A 21,359-nucleotide genomic window follows, 5' to 3' on the forward strand; every position below is an offset into this window, starting at 1 on the left:
TGCTGTCTGAAAGCTTTCTGACAGAGCAGAGCTCTGCTGTTTTTATGGAGACCAGAAGGCTGGATGGGTACTGCTCAGGCACATGTTGCACTGAGGCTTAGGGGGGTTCAAGTGCACTCCCACTCTGGGGCTCTGAGCCTGCCCGGTTGGGGAAGCAGACCCTGGAGGAGTTGCAGTCCATCCCCCACAGTGGCAGGGAGCCTTTTCATGGGAGGTCAGCAAGAGCCTGCCTGGCTTCCCTTTCCTGGAGCAGGGTGGTGCATGTGAGCATCCCAAAAGTTCTAACACACCTCTCCTCCTGCAGGAGGTCCACAAGGAACGCATTGCCTTGGAAACGCAGCTGGAGCAGCTTCGTCCTGTCACCGTCTTGTGACTTCTTCCACAGCCCTACATGAGCAGGAGCAGAGCAGTGTCCAGCAAGGAGAGGAGTTCTGTGCAGCTGAGCAGGGCCTCTGCCAAGGCAGTGGGGGGGACTGGCCTTGCTGGGTCTCTCTTCACCCCATTAAGCACATTTTGCCTTTGCAGGTGAGGAAGGTACAGAAAACAAATACCTGACTACAGAATAATTCTGAGCGGGGGATGCTTTGCCTTCTTTCTTCCCCCTTTCCAGCCCAATGTGTAAATGCAGTTTATCACTGAAACGAATAATCTGAGAATATTTTATTTATGTAAAGAATTCTTGATCTATATGCATTTTGCCAGCACCTCCTGCCCCAATCATTAAGAGGTACAGCATTCTTGAATTCTTGCTTAAATTGAAAACTCATCCTCTGAGATGTGCTTCTGGATGTTACTGATTCCTGTAGGATTGTATCATTGTAGAGTACCTGTGGATTTAATATACCATAGGAATAGAACTTTCAAGATGTACAGAATCTTTATCCTCAATCACATGTCAAATAATTATTTTCTTAGTACTGTTTATTATGCAATCACGGATGTATTTTAATGTTAGAGAACTTGTATTTTATTAGTTCAAGTCATGTAAGAGAACAGTAAAAAATACTAAAATATAATTATTTTGGAAATTAGGAAAAAAAATCTTTTTGAGCCACGGCTGTTTCTAATCACCAGTATTTGAGCACTTGCTTGCAACTACCAGTGTCTCTGCATTCTTTTAGCATGTTTGAGATGGCTGGTGTATAGCTTTTTTCTTCCCTTTTTTTCTTTAACGAACAGCGTATTTCTAACAAGAGGTTAAAAATGCATTCAGGGCATTTTTATAAAAGCTATTCTATGTACATTTGTATTAGTCTGCGTTGTTGTCTTTAATATCTGCTGATTTGTTTTAAGGAGGTGTACAAGAACTGTACTTGCAGAAGAGGGAAGATAGCAGAAGTGCTGTGTGAGGCTATAAAATGTGAGATGGAAGTAATTGCCTTTTTACAGCAGGCTTTTGTTAAGGTTCCTTTGCACATCAGTGGAGATGCTACTGATAGGAGAATGCTGCTAATGGCCATCTATTTTCTAAACGAAGAAGCAAAGATTTATCTTTAACTTGCATGTGATCCAGGGCCAGCTGAATCCTGTAGGGAGTTTTCCATGGATGCAGTGGTTGGTGGCTTTGGTCTCATTTCTTACAGTGGAAGCTGGCTAATGAATGCTGTTGTATTTCTTGGGGTAATACTCTTGGTTTGGGTGACTTCAGACATAATAATGTCTACCCTGCTTCCACCATGGGTATGGTGTGCTTCACTGCAAGGGGATGTCACCTACCTGTTGGTGGCTTTAAACATGACCCTGCACATGTCTCCCTGACCTGATTAAAGTGTATGTAGTCACCCTGCAGAAATGGTGCAGCAATTCTGTCACCCTTGTGGGTGTGATGCTTGCTCCCTGTAGCAGTAGCATAGCCCTGAGGCTGAAAGGAAGGAGAAGCAGGTTTGAAGCAGCTGGGTAACCTCTCCTTGGGGTGTGTCATGGAATGGCTGCCTTGGCCTATCAGAGGGCATCAGAGCAGCCAAAAGTTCTGTTGAGAGATAAGAAAGGCATCACTGGGAGTGTTTAAAGTGGTAAAGAAACAGTCTGCTTTTGCTGAAAGGAATGTGGAAGAGGGACATGAATCCAGAAGTCCAAAGGTGAAAATAAGCATTGGCAGAATTTTTGCTAAAAGTCTGGTTTTGTAATGTACTAGTTGTGATTCTTTATACCACACAGTGATATAAAGATTACTGTGTCAACAAGCAACAACTGTTCTTCTATGTTTGGGACTTCTCTCATGTGGCTGTTACATAGCTGGGGTCAGATGGTCATTCCTGGTCAGTGACAAAATGCAAGGAATGCTAGCTTTTCTGGGAATCTGCAAAAGAGCCACTGCCCTCTTACTAATAGTGGTATTGCTGAGAATTTGTCATCATTTATTTCATTTGTTCATAATACTACTGAGTCATTCCTGAGATTTAATGAGGTTAAGTGCTGGCCCTGTTTGCTTTTTTAGTTCATACATTGTCATTTGGTTAATAAACCCTTACTATTTCATAGGAAATAATCATATGGCACACTTGTTTTTTCTTTTATGGATGGCTTTTTTAAGGAAAGCTCTTAAATTATTACAAAGAAGTGTACACAATGTGTTTTTAAGGCAGTGGAGGACTTTTTCCACGTTTGACAGGAGCTTCCTTTGAAATAATCTCCCATTTATTTCACCTGAGTTATTAAGGAATAGATGCTGTTCAAGGGAAAGAGTGGAAGAGCCTGCTTTATACTGTCTTTTTCAAAAGTCTCCCGTCTAAAATCCAGGTTTTTTTTCATTCACTGGAAATTATGATACTTGCTTAGCCAACAATGAAGTACATGCTTGGCTGTTACTTTACCATTGGATTAATAAATAAAAGTATTTAACAATCCCTGCATTTTTATCGTTGCAATCAAATACCCCACTCAGCTTCAATGACTAGAATGTGAGTTGATTTCTATTCTTTTTGGTGAAATGTCAGTCATGATAATGATCCACTACTTCATACATTGGTAAAGTGAAATATTTAAGGAGTGGTGTCAATGTGTTATACATATGATGGTGGAGGTTACTCTTCTGTGTGTCTCAATGGTTAACCATTTATGATAGCCCACACAAAATGAAAAAATATGTCTGTTCTTGGGAATTTGTTAGCATTTTGAGGAGAGGAGAAGGCATCATGAAGCTATGACAGTGCTTCTGGCAATTGCTCCATCAGCCACGCTCATGGCTACTGTTAACAGGCCCTGGCTGGTCCAAATTGACATCTAAATCCAGTATTACAGATTTTCTTCAAAATTAGGGTTTTTTTAGAAAAATGTGGGTGGAGCAAAATTATAATTTCTTGCAGAAACCTTTACTTTCTCAAACTTTGGATGGGAGATGCTCCTACATCCAAAACCATTTGGTCAGAAAGGGAGACCTCACAGGCTTAATGTTCAGGGTACTTTCTTGAGCTACAGGTGAGTGAATCAGCTTTAAACCCCTGACATCCCTAACCCAGAGCAGCAACTAAGGTCTGCCCTAGCTGCCAGCCTGATGAAGGAGTGGGATCACATTCCCATGCATGAGCTCTCTCTGTCCTCAGTTTGTGGTTTCTGTAGGTACTTGGGCAGAGCACAATATGCCCAGCAAGAGAGGATAAATAAGAACAGGAGCACAGCATCCTTGCATCTGAGAGGATGTGCTGACTGTGAGCCTGATTCCCCTTTGCAAGTCTTCAGTGGGCAAATAAGTATTTTTGTCTGCAGAAGAGGGCTAGGCAGAGTAGATAAGGATCTTCCTCAGTATGTGTTAAGTGTGCACTCACTGTCTTCCTTTTGTTCATGCATTTCTTTATGGGTCTGTTAAGATTCATATCACCTGATACTTACATATGTTTCAATCTATGGTAATTCCATGGTAAAAAAAGAAAAATGCCCAGCTAAGTGTAGTGACTAATTGCCTTTGTAGATAAGCCATTTTTATTTGAGCCTTTCAAAATAAATAATGACCTGGTAATTAAGCAAGGCAAACAGTTTCCATTTCTGAGGCATTCCTTTATTAAACAAACTACCTGTGAACACACATTAATCCTTAAGGATCAATGTCCTACTCCTAGTTAATAATTTTATACTAGAATGCAGTGGAAACATTACCAACCCTTTTCAGGAAGTCCTCAGTTCACTCTTCCAGAGTGTTTTGGTGATGTAACAAAAGTGTGTTTAGTCAAGGCAGCCTTGTTACTGCTAAACTGTTGGATATCCTATGAAAGTGAAAATATTATTATCAGACTGCAAGGCAGTAGTTTTCCTGCTGGAAATTCTGTATCCACATCAGGGAGATGAATTTGTTTGGCTATCATCCAGACAGTTCCAGCTTGACAAGTGATCAGAGGGCCTGGAGTACCTCTTCTATGAAGACAGGCTGAGTTCAGGTTGTTCAGCCTGGAGAAGAGAAGGCTCTGGGGAGACCTTATAACACCTTTCGGTACCTAAAGGGGCTGCAAGAGAGCTGGAGCATGTTATCAGGACAAGGGGGAATGGCTTCAAACTGAAAGAAAGCAGGTTTGGATTAGATAAAAGAAACTCTTTACTGTGAAGGTGGTGACACACTGGAAGAGGTTGCCAGAGAAACTGTGTCTGTCCCCAGGCTGTCCCTGATGGGCCAGGTTGGATGGGGCTCTGAGTAACCCGAATAATGAAAGGTGTCCCTGTCCACCGCAAGGGGTTTGGAAATAGAGGATCTTCATGGTCCCTTCCAGTCCAAACCAGTGTCTGATTCTACAACATTGCCAAGGCTAGCCAGCATAGGGTGATGAACCACAAAGGGATGGTTGGGATTTGGAAACCTTCACAGGAAGCATTTAGGATGAGCATAATGTGCAAATTGGCTGTTGGTGGTGCATAAGTTGCTTTCCTCCCAGCTGAGTTTCCAGATTCAGAGGAAGAGACCCTGTAAAAGTTGCTAGCTGGGAAATGAGGGATGTCCATTTTCCAGTAGCATCAGTCTTTCAGTGTTCAGCATACACAGTCCTTGACAAGAAAATACATGGGTTCATGAAGCCAGATGTTTTATTGACTTAAGAGTAACATATTTTTTTCAGGAAAAAAAGTAAATCTTAGTGATTTAGTATCTTTGAAAAGAGATAATGTATTTTGAAGCTTTTTTCAGCTATCTTGATATGTACTATGAACATATGCATTATGTTTTACTCTGTTACTGATCTTTTGATATAAAAAAGTTGTATTGCAAGCATTATGGCTGTTAATCTAAAAAAAAATACCCCAAGGCTATTATATATTTGAATTTTAACTTATAAATTAGATAGCCAGATTTAAGTAATTTGTTTTCACAGCTGCAGACTGTCCCCGTGGTAAGCTGCACAATGTATAGTGTTCTATACTATGCCCATCTAAGTTTGGAAAATGTACGTGATATGAAGCTGGGTGCTACATTAAAATAAAAGCATCCAATGAGTTCAAATTGTCTTGCTTTTGTGGTTTATTTGGGATGTTGATGGTACAGATTTGCCAGGAGACCAGAAACTGTTACACCCAGTGGGAAAAATACCATGTTGAAATGGTTGACCTTCAGCTTTGAAAGATGAAATCACTTATATTGGGATTGTGCATACACAATAGAGACAGGGACTTATTTAAAGTGAAATCATATTTCCTTAGGCTCCAGTTAAGTCAAAACTTCATCTTTGCTTTGTCAGAATTCAGAAATAACTCCCTGATTTAGCTCAAAGAGGGACACTCTCTAACCACTGTGAAGGAAAAGCTATTTCCAGCCTCCAACAGACTTTTAGTGGGAGGGTGGCCAGGCAGGACCTGTGAGAGGACTCCAGGAGTTCCACCCAGCACCCCTGTGATCAGTGGGTTTGGTCTCTTGTCAGCTGCAAAACCTGAAATTACACTGGGAAAAGGAAACCATTTGAATTGCTGGCTTTTGTGGGCAGGGAGCCAGAGGGGACAGCATATTCTGCTCTTTTACTAGTGTGATTTTTAAGAATTATGTCACAGCTATCCAAAGAGCAGGGCTTTAAAAGAGGAAATAATGAGTGATAAATTAATTCTTCCAGCATTAAGCCATGACAAGAGATGTTTTATTGGCCCAAAAGTATGTCTCTGGTGCATGTGAGGCACAAGGCCAAGGCGTTAAAAACTTGTAAATATCCTGTGGGGAGCTATTCTCCATCAGCAGTGGGATGGATTTAGATGGTTCCTCCATTCTTAGTTTTTACAATTAGATGGTACTCTGGGGTGCCTTCATGCAAATCTAGATTGGCTCTCTATATTTAAATTCATGGTTCCAATAATCGTTCTTAAAAATAAAAAAATGCATCTTCCTGCTCCAGAGAAAAGTTCTTAGTTGAAGCGGGAAAGAAAAGAAATAGGAGAAGCTTCAAAATCCCTTTTTTATCTGTTTTTTAAGGTAGTACTGCTTTACAAGCATGCCTGCTTCAGTGGGATGTTTATATGGATTTTGCAGTAAAGCAGAATAAAAGAAAATTAACAAAGGAATGGAATCCCTAGATATCTGTAGCCCATAGCCGAATTAGAGCTCCGTCACCTCATGGTCTTGTTGCTCCTTCTGTTTTACAGTGCCCTCAAATGCACCTTGGAGCAGGAGGCCTTTGGGATGTGAGCTCCACTTGCGGCAGGCTCTCATGTCCTCAATACTGCCTCAGTACCCACCGTTTTGGGCACACATCTGGAAGCAGTAGCATTAGCTCTTTTCCAGATGTGTTAGCCCAGTAGTCCCCCTAGTATGAAATGCTGAATCAGTATTTCCAGTTAAATCCTGGATTGGTTTATGTTTATTGATTGTTAACTTAAATTGCACGAGGCAGGAAAAATATCTTACCTGAGGACATTTTGAGGATGCTTTATGCATCAGAAATGTGATGGGCTAGACAAGAGTAAGGCTATATATATATTGCATCTAGACTGCTTTTTGTTGGGAGGGAGAGAGGATGAGAGGGAGAGGGGGAGATTGTTTCCCTCGCCAAGGCTGATCCCAGAAGAAATGCTATCTTTTTAGTGCCATCCTTGGTTCCTGTAGGGAGCTCATCAGTGTGGTGTGGTTTTCAATAAAACATGGGTATAACAGCTGGCAAATGCCTCACTGCCCTCCACCAGGACCTCAGTTCCCTCCAGAGATGAGCAGGAGCAGAGCAGCAACAGCATGTCAGCCCTGTGACAGCAAATGGCATCCAGAGCCCAGCCAGGAGAAAAGAGGAGAAGGAGGCAGTGTGTCAGCTCTGGCAGGACCACGATGGAGGGAAAACGTGACTCTGGAAAAGTAATCACACCCCTAAAGGGGCAGGGAAGTCAGTGTGCCTCTGCCACTTTGCTCCATGCCCACATGAAAGAGTAACGTGCTTAAAAATGCTCAGCTGGCCTACTCACTACAGGATGCCTGGAGTAGGGCTGCCACTTGATACGTGAGCTGTTCCCTTCCAAGGTCACTTCAGGAATTCAGTAGTTTGTGCTGTCACAGGTTTAGGTTGCATTAAGGCAGTGATACCAGCGTTGAGCAGACTGATAGAGAGCACACATTGTTTACTGCAGTTTTCACACTCTTATCTGAGAGGAAAAGGCCAGCACATGATCTCACCTGGATTTGTTTTCCAGCCTCATGCTGTTTGTAAAGGACACTCTATACTTGGTCATAAATAATGGCTTCCTGTTTCATTAATGAGTTCTTACAGCAATTTCCCTTCAGAGTAATCACTTCGGGTGAAGGAGGTGTGCACTTCCAAAAGCAATTGGCCCTCCCAGTGGGTCATACTGGGGGCACCACTCTCCGCCGACAGAAAAACCACTCCTTTTTGGATGTCTCAGTTTGGATGCTAAAGAAACCAGTGCTGCTGCTGCCAGAGCCATCAGTCACCTGAAGCTATCAGTCAAATTGTCTCCTGGGATTAAAAAACCCTCCTTGGGAAAGGTATGTTTCCAGCATGTAGTACCATACCACATAGGGGGGGGAAAAAAAAGGCTGTTGCTTCAATTGCTCTCTGAATATCTGGTTCTATTACTCAGAAGCTGTCTTCAGGGCTGCACTTTTTGAATTTTTTGCTGCAAAAGTCCTCAGGAACTTTGATCCAAGCATTCCAGGACTTTTGACATCCAAGGACTTTTAGGGGCTCTGATTTGGAGCTGGCCTTCCTGTTTCATTACAATCTATTTACTCTTATTACTCACCCAATCTCTTGGAGAAAATAGTAATACACATGCATTTATTCAAACAGCCTTTCAAACTGCTGCTGCAGGTGTGTCAGGCTCCAATTAGATCTGGCCATTAAGTGGACTTGGAGCAATGTCAGAGTGAGAGCAAACAAGTTATGGGTGTTTGGGTCAAGTGTGGCAAGATTCCAGGACTAGTGCTGGACTGCAGGGGCTGAGGTGGAGGCAGGCCAGCAGCATCTTCCTCCTGCTCTGAATTTTACCACCATAGGTGAGCTCTGATTGGAGGAAGAAAAAAGCAGTTTAATTTCCCCCACCTTAGTTATAAATCTAACTTAGCCTAATTCATATTTTAATGAGTTGAATCCTCAGCTGTACTTCATTACTCTTCTCTCTAGTTTGATTCACTGCCTTGTTTTCTAGATTTGGCACTTGGTTGGTTTAGCACAAACTGGGAAGGCTGAGCAAAGCACAGGTGCTTACTGGCTGGTTCTGCTTTCTGCCCACAGCCTGGGGGACTCACCTTGCCTTTGTTCTCCTGTACAAATGTATGGTTGGATTTATGACTTCACTCTGATGTAGTTGACTCTGGAAGTGGCTTTGGCTGCAGGTGCTGAAGCAAGGGGCCTCTGTGACACATCATCTGGATGGACATAGTCTTATCATAGACTTGCAGCTCTGCAAGCCCAGTATTGAAATGGTCAGTGGAAACCTGCACTCAGCTCAAACTGAGCACAGAAACCTGAGAGTTCATGACATAATGTGGGAAAAGTTACAGAATTAATGATATTTGAGACTAATAGCAAGACAGGCACTGGATGCACAGGGCTGTAGCTCCAGGTTGGTCCATTTCATTCAAGATGACACTCTGACATTATGCAGTGCTAAAAAGTGTTAGAGGAAAAAGGAAGAGCCCTAAAGTCAAAACCAATTCAGTAAATAGAGTTTGGGTGAGCACTGCCTTGACTGACATGCTGGTATTTGTTCTGGCATCCCTGGAACCTGAAGTGTGTGCTCAAGGCCAGCCTCTGCTTCACTTCTGACCAGTCATTTCTCTCTGCCTTAAGTCGAAGTACCTGTAATGCACACTCAGCAGTACAAGATCTATACAGACATATTCACAGAACTTTCTGCTGTTCAGCCTGTCTTCTTCCAGCCATTTCTTTGTCTCTAGTTGGTTTTGTTGCTTCTCTCTGGGAACTTTTTTTTTTTCTTTTTTTTTTTTTAATTTTTTTTTTTTTTTTGTAGCAGTAGTAGTAAGGTAGCCGAATTGAAGCTGGTTTATTGTCATCTCATTTCTAAAGCAGTGACTCTAAAATACAGCATTATGGCAACCAAGAGTTTATAGTTCTTATTTTCTTATTTCCCTCTGTCTGGCAGCCAGCAAACATCAGCTGGCATCCTGGAATGGTGGGATCATACCAATGAGTTGAGAATTTGTTAATAACACTATGCAAGTTGGTAAGAGAGAGTGTGAATCTCTGTCTCTCACTCCTTTTGCAATGTTTGCGTCAAACCTGAAACATTATTTTAAAGTAATAATATTTTTGTAAACCGTGTGATCAGATACAGATACACCAGATACATGTGTGAGCCACCCTGCCCCATAGCAGGTACATTCTGTAACTGCATTTTTCAGAGAACTGCACTGAAAGGTTTCTGAGCTGGAGAGGCAGGTCTTAGCTGACTGAAAGCCTGTATCTTCCTGAAAAACAGTGCTGATAAAAGGTGTCTCTTCAGAAGGATAAAAAATATCCTCTGATCTTGTGCTCTGATTTCCACTCCCTCGGGTAACAGCATCGTTGTGTGCATCTCCTGAGAAGACAAATCCCAAGCTCAGAGTTGCTCTGGAATTTATGGTAATGGTGACTCTGAGCATGGGCTTTGGAAGCTCACAAGGAGCGGGACCATCTTGCAGGTAATTTTACATCCTGAGGTGTCTCATTAACAGACTCATCTTTTTAGTCTCAAGAAGAAGAAGCGAGATCAAAGGCAGGAGAGGAGTGAGATAACAAAATCAGTTCTAATAAAAGTAATGGATGTCTCAATTCTTACTTCCCTTAAACAGGAGTATTTATTGCTCCTCTTTGAATTTTGCAAAGCCTTTTGAGAGTTGCACTCATTTTTGTGCTCAGACATCACTGCACATTTTGCCTTATGCAGCTGTCTTTTATCATTAGGGAAGAAGTAATAATTCAGGCCTCAAATTTAGCTTTTGTCTAAAAGAAATGAGGTTGATATATGCACAGCCTACACAACAGGATACCATATAATCCCCTCATCTGTTAGAAGGGCACAAGTTATTTATGTTAATCCTCAACCTAGATGTATGTGTTTGTAGCTGTTACTTTCTGACAGTAGTTTCATTATGCATCTTTTACTGCAATGGGAAGTGGGTGACACAGGGGAAATGTGAATTTATTTGCTGCATGGATAAGTTTGCTGTAGGCAAGTGTTTTAGGTTTAAAGCAGTAACTGTGCAGGTCAAGGGTAGCCACACTACTCAGAGAGACCGGTCTTTTTTCATTGTCTGGGTGGAATAAATTGCAAAGTCAATACACATCACAAAGTGGCAAAACTAGATTAAATTCTAGAAGTTCTTTAGGAGTATAAGAAATTAGTAGGAAAAGCAATTTATCTAAAAGGTTTAATTTTCACTTTCCCTCTGTGATGTCAGCCAAGGTGTGACAAGCCTCAGTGAATGGTATTTATGAATCCAGATTTTAAAACCATGAGGTGAGCTTGAAACCAGAGAGATCTAAAAATTAAATGGGAAGTTTTCTTAATGTGACTCTGCCCCCTGAATTTTTACTCAGGGCCCCTTTTTAATTCTAGACTATAGATTTTTCTGAATTAAAGCTAAGCTTTTACTCATTTTTAAATCCCTTGCTTCCAACAGCTGGAGCTTTAAGAAACACAGTCAGTACTGGGAGGGACCAAATAGGCATCAGTGCTGTTCAGCAGTCAATACTCATGCAACAGCACCACTCCCATCCTAAAGCATTGTATTCAGTGTATAAGGAATAGCCTAAAGGTCCTTCTGCTAGTGACTTCAGTAACTGTGGCTTCCAAGGAGCCATTGCAAAGGACTAAACCTGTGTGTCCTGTACTTCCCTCTAGGACCAAGGCTTACCTTCTCAGAGGAGCCTGCCAGAATTTTTGGGACTATTAGGTGCTCAGTGGCAAGACTAGAGGTTCCCTCTGAACATCAGGAAACTTTTTCACTCTGAGGGTAACACAGGTTGTCCAGAGAGGTTTGTAGAGATTCCCATGTTGAAAATATTCAAAAGCCATTTGGACATGGGTCTGGACAACCAGGTCCAGGTGGCCTTGCTTGAGGTGATTTCCAGAGATCCCTTCCAACCTCAAACAGTGTGTGATTCTCTGATACAACAAGGTCAATATTGTCCCATTAGAAGTGGGAGCATCCCATCTGCATTGATCACCATATTCAGCTTTATAAAAGAAATTAGAAGACATTCCTTTCTGTATTTTGCTTATGATTTGTAGCCTGCATGTATCTCATGTTTAGGCAGCAGCTGATCAAAATTATTTAGCTGAGTGTTTCTCCAGGGATAATTAATGAAACTCAGTTCTTGTTTCTGTGCCCTGGAGAGGCAGGAGAGCAGTGATCTTCCTTGAGGCAAACAGGATTGGCCTCAGCACATAACCCACTTTTTTGAGGGCTGTAATTTTTCAGAGAGACTGAATTATTTAATCAGCAGTGACCTAATAACATGAATGTGGCAGGTGCAACAGGGCTCAGTGAACTAATGAAGTATGGATGGCCCTGGCTCAAGAGTAGGGGGGATGAATCGGGAAGCTAATATGGGATGAGCCAGCCAAAGAGATTATTTTCTTGCACAGGCAATAGGGAGAGCTCCACAAAGCTGTCTGAAATCCTGCCTTCCTAGAAATGCACTCCTTTAAGCTTGTGGACTGGATTCTTTGGCCCTCAAAGAGAGACAGGATGCTTTTCCCCTTACCTGTAACCAGCTGACAAGTAAATAGAGACCTGGACTTTATTCAGCATTAGCATGAAAACAACTGGGAAATCTAAACTGAGCATTGCCAGCCAATGTCCTGCACAGTGCATGGCAGCAGAGGCCCCTGACAGGAAGCTGCTAGTAAGTGTAGGTATTAATGGGGTGGGTTACAGTTATATTCATAAAATATTATCCTGAGGAAATAGTCTGTTTAGTAATGAGAGGAAAAAGTGTTTGAGGCTGTCTTTGCTATCATGGTGTTTGATTCTTTGCCACTGACAACACAGACGAGAGTCTGGTTCTCAGATGCCTGCATCCAGAAGGGAAAGATAGGCCAGGCATTAGGGCATGAGCCATGTAAATCTGAATTCAGATCGTTTTCTGTGGTCTGGGGAAACCATCAGAGGTGGAGTTAACCTTTTTTAATTCCACCTGGTTAGGAATTAAAGCTCTGGTGTTTGGTAGTCTGGGCTCCCTCTGCACTAAGAAGGAGAGAAGAGCAGTTTTGGAGGGCAGGCTCCTGCCATACCACCTTGAGGGTGAGCACGGGAGGGCCGCCAGCACCTCACCATGGCCTGTCACTCTTGTCTCTTAAACCACCCTGCAGCAGCACTGCTCTCCTGCCTTCCCACTTAAAGTTAGGGTCCCTTTGAGAGGTCAGACCGAGCTACGACACGTCCACACTGATGCAGTGATAAATGCCGTACTGACGTTTATTGTTTGTGCATTCATATTTATCCTCTTACAACTTCATTGACATTACAAGGCACACAAAGAATGTACACATTTTCCACCTTAAGATGGCTACTGTATTAGCACCATACATCAACATGTGAACACCCGTTAGTACCCGAAATACCTTAAGAAAGAGAGGTGAATTTTTGCTGCGCCACAACCTGAATTTCCACTGCGCCACAAAGGCCCACAGGTCCCGCAGACCCAAGGGGCCCACAGGCCCCACAGGCCAAAGGGCCCAGTCTGGAATTGCTCACACCTCATTCCAAATACAAATCATGCCCTCCATCTCTTAGAAACTCCGCTACACCCACCCTGCAACTGCTCCCTCCTGCCATGGCAATGCCCCGTGAGCCCTGCTGCCACCCTGACCAGGGAGAAAAACAAGCTAACACCAACCTGGAAAAAAACATGTCTTACCCCAAACTAATTCCCTCCTTTGTCTTGTGATGAGGCCATTCGTGCAGCCAGGGCTGAGGAAAGGATCAGCAACCAAGCCAAGGAGCCCATGCCATCCCCATGGCTACACTCAGCCAAATACCTTCTTCTGCAAACAAGGCCATTATCTGTGATGGGCTCCTGGAAAAGAATTAACAAGTTAGGGCAGAGCCGAGTCCGTACCCAACCCTGCAGACAGATTTACAGCAGCAGGCAGTGGAGGAGCCCTTCCTCTCAGCATTTGTGCCAGGCAGGGTGCCCCAGCGCGGTGTCACGTCCGTGTGGCACCGTGACTCATCGGCTCAGCTGGGCCATGTGCACTCCTAATCCATCCCAGCCTGTTTCTCACATCGAGTTGCTTTGAAAGTTTGAGAAAGTTTGCTTTACTCTTGATTCCTCATTTTTGCACAGCTCGTTCCATCTGGGCCTGAAAGTCAAAGCACTGAAATGTTACAATAACAGCTGTGGTTGCAAGCCTCCTATCCCAGCTGATAATTAAATGCAGAGTATCTCAAGAAAAACTTATATCTAGAGAAGACAAGCCCAGCTGTTTAAAAACAAAACAAACCAAAACAACTGAAATAAACATCTGAATCTGCAGGTGCTTGTGCAAATTAAAGCTGCTCTCAGGTTAAAGATTCACCGAGGTCATGAAGGACCTCTCCTATTGTTTAAAGCTGCTGGTGCATAAACTCATAGTTGTGTTAAGCAGCTATTGGCAGGGACACAAAGTGTCCACAGCCACAGCCATCTCTCCCAACATCTACCCTTTGAAAAGCTGGATTCTCTGCAGGCACTGCCTGAGCTTGTTAGCTTGCCCTGTACCTTCCCAGCCTGGCAGCCAGTGCAGGGGCACGGATCAGGGTTTGCAGGCCCCGAGCTACAGGGAAAGGTTATTTACTCAAGGTTGGCTGAGGGTAGGGCTTCACCTGGAGCCAGCTGGCCTCAGCCAAGGTAGGATTGATGGTGCCTGCATGTTAGTGGTAAGAAAAGATCCACCTGATTGTAGAGTATGTCTGTCGTGTATCTCTCTGGCTTGTATGGGGAGCTGTGCAAAATGTGAGCTGATCAGAGCAGCTGACCTGAACAAATGTTTGTTTTTCCTCTGTTTGGTTGGGTTTAATTTGCTCTCAGAGTGCAGTACAGAGAGCAATACCTGCATACCTGGGCTAGCACAGTGCAGTCCTCCCAGTGGTCGCAGTGGGGGATGTAAGCAGTGCTTGCCTTGAGTGGGTACATCTTGTCTCAGAAATACCTGTGTCTTATCTCTGATCTCCATGGTCTGTCTGGGGACAGCTCTAAAAGCTGGAAATGGCTTGGGTCTCCTCTGGTGGAAGACCTCCTAGTTTTCTCAATGGTGACATTTCAGTGTTTCAGCTGAAAAGCAGCGGCCTGGGAGTGAGCAGTGTGAGCAGTTTGGGGTCCAGGTGAGAGACCAGGCTGCCAGGGGCACCCAGCACCCCCAGGACAGCTCTCCAGGCAGCACCTGCCAGGCTGGAGGGTATCCAGTGCCCACCAGGGTGGGTCCAGGCATAGCTGCCATGTGGAAGTGCTCTAACTTCTCATGTATATACAATAAAGACACCGGGGCATTTTCATCAAGAGGTCTTTCTGTTCCTTCTGTCCATAAAATCTCGATCAGTTAATTTTTGGACAATATTTATTCCTTCAGGCTTATATGGTTGGGAAGAGGATGATTTGATGGGAAGAATGGCCAATGCTTGTACCCAGGGGCAGGAAAGGTGTTTTGAAGGACATGCTGCACATCAGCGCTTTTGTGGAAGACAGACACACTTGAACTCTTGGAGAAACGCACTTCATAAATCAAGGAAAAGCTTTCCTGAAAATAGAAGGTTGGAGCAAACAGGGGAGGTGATGGGTAAACACTTGTGTAGTTCATGGCTGCCTCATTCTTCACAGAATTAGCTGTTTAACACAGCACTTAAATGCTCTGCAGGAGTTAAAATGAGACATATCTAGCCTTTGTAATTGTGAAATGAATTTTGAAAACTGTGGATCAAGTTCAAATTGCCATTGGGTTTGCTTCCCAGGTCTACAGAAGTCTTGAAACCACAGTTTTGAGAGAGGCAATTAACTCCTTAACCTCAAGATGTGCATTGACATGCAGCATTGTTAAGGGTTCCCTCACTAATCACTTCTGTGGTCTTTAATCAGCTGACACACACATTCCTCGACTCCAGGCAGTTCCTCAGACAGCCAAAAGTAATGACCCTCCTCTAAAGCAACCTCTGCAACACGTCCTTAATTCTTTCCATATTGCACATATTTTCTTAATATACAGAGCTGTGGTATACTCAGTTTGTGGGGACAGCATAAAATTAGTATAAAAACAAGTAATTCTGAATCTACTATGTTTGTTTTATTACCCTGGTTGTATTTTATTTATTAAAACCCTCTTTTTTTTCCCACTCTTTTTCTTTGCTTCAGTGAGCTAGCTGACAAATTCCCCAGCCCTTACACTTGATCTTTGCAGAACTCAGGGGATTTGTTGGAAAATTTAGTTTGAGCTTACAAACTTCTTGAGATAAGGGCTAAATTCCCTTTCAATGATGAACTCTAGATGACAGGACCCTTCAGCAGGAACATCAATCAAATAGTTATCACCTCCACTAACTTCCCCTTTTGGGTGTGGCTCCAGGGGTCAGGTGTCTCCTGACCTAAAATAGTTCCACCTCCCAATTCTGAGCTTCTGGCTGTCCTGGCTCCCATAGGGAAAGGTGGTCCATGGGCTGCCATTGATGTTCCAGTTGCCTCTCCAGGTAAAGGTTGCTCAGATGAGGCTTTTGCTGCAGTTGGTAAATGTTGCCATTAACCAACACTGCAAGGTCTGGGTCCTGGGACTGGAGAATGATGGGCATTTCTCAAGGTAAACATAGGGATTTAGTTGAGAAGTAGCTGCTGCCACAAATGTTAGCCTGGCTTTCAGCACTGATGGTGTGATTGGTGTGTAATGTCACCTGAAGATAAGAGGCCAAAACTCTCCAGGGGAAAAAAAAAAAAAAAAAAAAAAAAAAAAAAAAAAAAAAAAGGCTGAATGAACTTGAATGAGAAATACTCTGCATGCTGGTTAATCCTCCTTGACTTAGTGCAGACTGGAGGACTAGGATATCTTCCTTTTGTTTCCACATTTAAATAAAAGACAATTAATGCAGTTTATTCCAAAATATACAAATCATTACTAATTTAAAACACTTTAAAGATCCTCAATAGATAAAACTAGTCATAATTTCAAAATAAAATTTTCTAAAAGTAGATATTAGGTTATTCCCAGAGTGGTCTGTAACTTTAGCTCCTTACTTTTTGCCTGTTCACTATGAGTTGCCTTAAAGGGACTTGAATGCGAGAGGCTTTGAAAATTGAAGGCTTTTGTCTTGTCTGCATGACAAATATGGAGGGTGAAGTTAAGGCTTTATGATCTTCAGCAAGCTCATGGCTATTTATTTTCCCTCAGCCTGTTATCACATCCCTGTCTTGCCCCACCACCTGCCCCCAGCCCCTTGTTGCTTTTGATTTGGATATTACTGAAGGTCACTAGAGATTTTCAAAAGCTCTTTTTTACCAGTCATGCCTATTGAAAGGATGTTCAAGTTTTGTTTTCCTCTCATTCTTGATGCTCCTCTCTGACATTATTTTCCATTTTCCTCAGCTTGCACAATTAAATGGGCCACTGCCACCTCCCAGTTCCCCTGCCTATTTCCTGCTGATCCTGATGAACTGTCAGTGGTTGCCTGTGTGGCTTGTATGTACATAGGGCAGGGTTTGCTGACTCAAAGCATTCCATCATTTTTCTTTATTAGAGTAATATATCCATAAGGAGACTTCAGTTTTTGCACTAGAACTCATTTTAACTGAAAAATTAGGAAGCCTTGAAGTCTATGCTCAAAAAGGAAGGGAAGGGAAGGGAAGGGAAGGGAAGGGTCACTGATAGCAGTGGTTCTCTGCAGTTCTCTACACTCCTGCTTTTTTCTTTGACTGCTCTTTAATGACCCTGTTTGATGGCATCATTTCTCATGCTCCTTACTTCTTCTTCTCATCAAAGACTAACCTTCACAACTTTAGTCATCTCCTGGAAGCTGGTTGGGTGTTTTGGGTGCTTCGGAAGCAAAGTTAAGCTGACCTCATCTAATTTTCTTTTTCAGAAGCTCACAGCCTCTCCCTCAGTGGGACTGCCTTCCCAAAGAGGGAAATGAACCCTAAATTCGAGTTATGCCAACAGTTCTATGGTCTTAAAAACACATACCCATTTCTAGAAATTGCCATCTTATCAGGGGTCACCCAGCTTCTCTAAAGCCAAGTTCACAGTCTGATATCTAAAAATTCTGCTCTCTGGAGGATATTTACATGTGCACTTCCCATATCAACCACACTTTTTGGGAAGCACTGCTTGGAATGCTTGTTGGGATAAAGCCCTAAGGCAGACTCCGTGCCATGTAGGTGGCAGCAGACAGCAGCAGGTACTTGAGCATGAAGAGCAGACTGCTGAGGTGGCAAAGGGGCTACCAGGGAAAGAGCAAAGAGATTTTAAGGTCCGAACAGAGGGGATATGGGAACAAAGAAGGTCTGCAGTAAACTTTCTTTCAAGTCTGGTTCTCCAGTGATCAGCTTCATAAGTGAAGGTTAAGCCCTGGTATAAGCACATGAAAATATTGAGGATGCACCAAGAAACAAGAAATTGTGCACAAGAAACAGTTGTTTAGCTGTTCAGCTGTTGTGTTTGATTGAAGGGATTTGCTGCAGTGCTGTGACCTGGTATGGTAAATTTAGCACTGGCTTGTACTTCCACCACACTAAGGTTTTCACGTGTCCTTGCTGGCTCCTGTTCTCAGTCAGGGCCTACCTGCATATGGCACAGACAGGTGAGAATGCCACAGACAGACAAATTTTGCTCAACACATGATCTTGTGCTGCTCTGGGACTTCTATCACAGTACTATGCAGCAGTCCTAAAGGTGAACCAGGTGCTATCCCCTCTGCTTCACCCGCTGTGACACTGGGGCTCCCAGAGGCTGCACCAGCCAAGTGCAGGTCACATCTCAGTGGGTGGTGAGCCCTTGCTGCAGAACCCTCTCAGCACCAGGGACCCCAGGTAAGAGGTGGCCTAGGCACCCTCCATGGAGACAGGAGCCCATGGCAGCCTGCACAGGGACAGGGGTGGCTGCTGGCACAGAGGGAGGTGGCCTCACCTACCTGCTGCTCTGGCCAGTCTTCTCTGGGCAAAAAGCACCTGTGGTTTGGAAGGAAATGAGAGAGATTTATCACACAGAGACTGTCCTGGCTACGTAACTCCTGCTGGAAGAGGTAGTTTGGCAAGATAAACATAACCGACATAATTGGGTCCAATTTCTTTAAATGCACTGCCCTGTGTAATGAGAATAACTGAGGCCTTTTGCTGCCAGGTTGTTGAATCACAAATGTGAAAGAAAGAAACTGAAAATAAACAAATCACTGAGAGGTTTGAGCTGGCTACTTTGGATCTATTTTTAAGCAAAACTTTAGCTGTAAGAATCTTGAGATTTAATATTCTGTCTGTATCCTATGTAAATAGTATTTGGCACTCTAGTGGAGTTCAGTGTTCAAAGTTCAAGGAATAGCTTTGGTTTGGGCTCATCTGTGGATAGATTGTCAGCAATTGTTGATTTTTTGCAACACCCACAGCATCTGCAGTTGTGTAAAGCACGTGAGCTCGTGTTGGCCTTAAGTAAAAGTGGCAGCTGTAGCAGCCAAGTGCTGTTCACAGCATCAGCTCAGATAAACCTCTCTTTCTTCCTCGAAGGCAGCCCCATTTCCTAAAAGTGCAAACCCACACAGTTTCCATGGGAGTGTGAAACACAAACTGCTTCACTGTAGCTGAAACACGCTCCCCTGACCCTCCGCTGCTCCTCAGCTCCTTCAGTAGAGAAGGAGGGTGGGTTTGATCTGTCTCATCTGAACAGCTCAGGGCTGTTTATTTGAGCAAAACCTGACAGATTTGTGAATATCCACAGAGATGCTCTGACATGACCCTAAGTGAGATTTCCTCACTTTTATAGACTCAGAGATGAGGGCAAAAACCATCCAGCCCATCTCTGCCATCACAGGTTTGTTTTCACTGTATTTCCTACAGCAAACATTGCATGAGTTGCCCTAGTTCAAGTCAAGGTGAAACTTGCCTGCCTGCATAAAGAAATGTTGCTTTTTTCCCCAGCCAAATGGCAGTCCTGCTTTGCAGTGCCAACACAGATGTCACTCACCACTGGCAGCTCACACTGAGCGGCTGCAGCCTGAGGAGCCCATTCTTCAGACACAGAAGGCAGCTCTGAATCCAGACAACTATTTATTGTCATAAAGCTTCATTTCTTGATCTGAGAGCACTTCAGATGGTGAAAAGGACAACAGACATCCAGACATCCCTTCATGGCTCAAGCCCCTTCTCTGTCCCTTAAGGCTGTAGCAGCAGGGTATCTCACTGTTCTTGAGGAGGTTTTTATTTCATCTGGGAGCAGAAGTAGGTTCCATGCAGCCACCAAAGCATCCATGGGACCAGGTGGCCAAGATGCAGCAGCCTGGCTCCTGCACTCACCAAGTTCCAACCATCAGTCTTTGGTTTGCAGCTATTTAAAGACAGACAGGAGTAAAATAGATTTGGAAACAAGTCACAATTTTTTACCCTGTTCCTTGCTGTGGCTCACAGCACATCTGCACAAATATGGGCTTGAGGGGGTCTGGCCTCCCTTATGTGCCTGTCTTTGGGTGACACATGGCAAAACCAAGCTTGTAAGTGTTCCAGGGCACCTTCCCAGGCCTCTGTCAGGTGCCACAGGGCTCTCCTGTAGACATGGCTGGGGGCACTGCTGTATGCTGACAGTGCATTCACACCTCTGTGTGTGAATATTTGAAACCATGAAGAATACTATTTATTGATTATTATCCTTTATCAGTGGACAGCAGGGTCACATAGTGGGAGTGAGAGAGGGGTCTGGACTCTGCCCTCCTCCTCCAGCACCCCACAGTCAGGTGCCCCATGGAGACCTCTCCTACAGCAGGGAGCCAAGGATAAGGAGAACTGGAGCTTACTTCTGTCAGGAAGTGTTTGCAGAGCTCAGACTGACATACTGAGGCAAACAGCAAATGCTCCTGGACCACATAAATAAGCTGCCACTTTGAGCAAGTATGTAACTGAAAAGCAGGCAAATTGGAAAATTATCTAAAAATAGTGGAGCAAAGATTAGCAGCACAAGAATCAGCTCAGAAGCATCAGGACACTCCTGGGCTTATTCAAATCACAAGTTCTTAAAGGAGGATTGCAAAGATGTTGAAAATACACAGACAGCTCTACACATTACTTGGGTTTGCCTGAACTCCAGGAGAGCACGACATTCCTGGCAGGGCACAGCATCTACCTGGGAAGTCTTAGCATTTTTAATGAGGGTTATGAAGGATTTTATTATCATGGAAAGGAATATAATAATTTTCTCAATAAAAAAGCTCCTTAGTCAGTAACCACTGCCTAGCACTTGGAGGCAATTCAGCTGTCTTTAGCTGTCATTTCAGAAGACATATGGCAAGAAAAAGATCAAATTCATATTGCCTTTCATATCAGGAAAATTTCCCATTAATAATAGGTTTGTCTTTATAATGTGTGTCTTGGAGTAAAATAATTGGGGCTGTGTGGGATTTTATGAGACACTCTAGAAGGAGGAGACTGAAGAAATTTCTGACCAGCTCCTCTTTTTTCCTTCCTCACTTCAAACCTCATTAAGAATTTCACAGTCTTCCAGTTCATTTCAGTTGCACTTGCATTTTCTCCCACCCTTCTGCAATCCTGTTTGGTTTTGTTTTGGAATCATTACCCATTAAGTATTTATTGCTTTATTGAACCAGTATGGCTCATGAATGCGTATATTCTTTCCCTTATTTTTCCTACTTTTTATAGTGTATTCATTAAAACTTGCATCCCTTGTTGTGAGAGTACAATACCGACATATAACACTAATTGCTGCTGCAGGATCTTGGTAGCAGAGCTGCCTTTGTTTTCTCCCAGGCTGGCACCTCTCTTGCAGTTCTCTTTAAGTCC

The 21,359-nt window shown here is 43.4% G+C and overlaps 1 protein-coding gene across 3 annotated transcripts in view; it reads left to right on the top strand.

The window, feature by feature from the left end:
* Positions 1-5,419, top strand: part of REPS2 (RALBP1 associated Eps domain containing 2) — a 96,596-nt gene extending 91,177 nt beyond the window's left edge. For all 3 annotated transcript variants that reach the window (XM_066313925.1, XM_066313923.1, XM_066313924.1), the window contains one exon: positions 305-5,419. In XM_066313925.1, coding sequence (XP_066170022.1) covers positions 305-373 — 69 coding nt within the window. In that variant the 3' untranslated portion in view covers positions 374-5,419. The remainder of the gene's footprint in view (positions 1-304) is intronic.
* Positions 5,420-21,359: the final 15,940 nt, after the last annotated feature.

Source organism: Sylvia atricapilla, chromosome 2 (assembly GCF_009819655.1).
Source record: "Sylvia atricapilla isolate bSylAtr1 chromosome 2, bSylAtr1.pri, whole genome shotgun sequence".
Lineage (NCBI taxonomy): Eukaryota > Metazoa > Chordata > Aves > Passeriformes > Sylviidae > Sylvia > Sylvia atricapilla.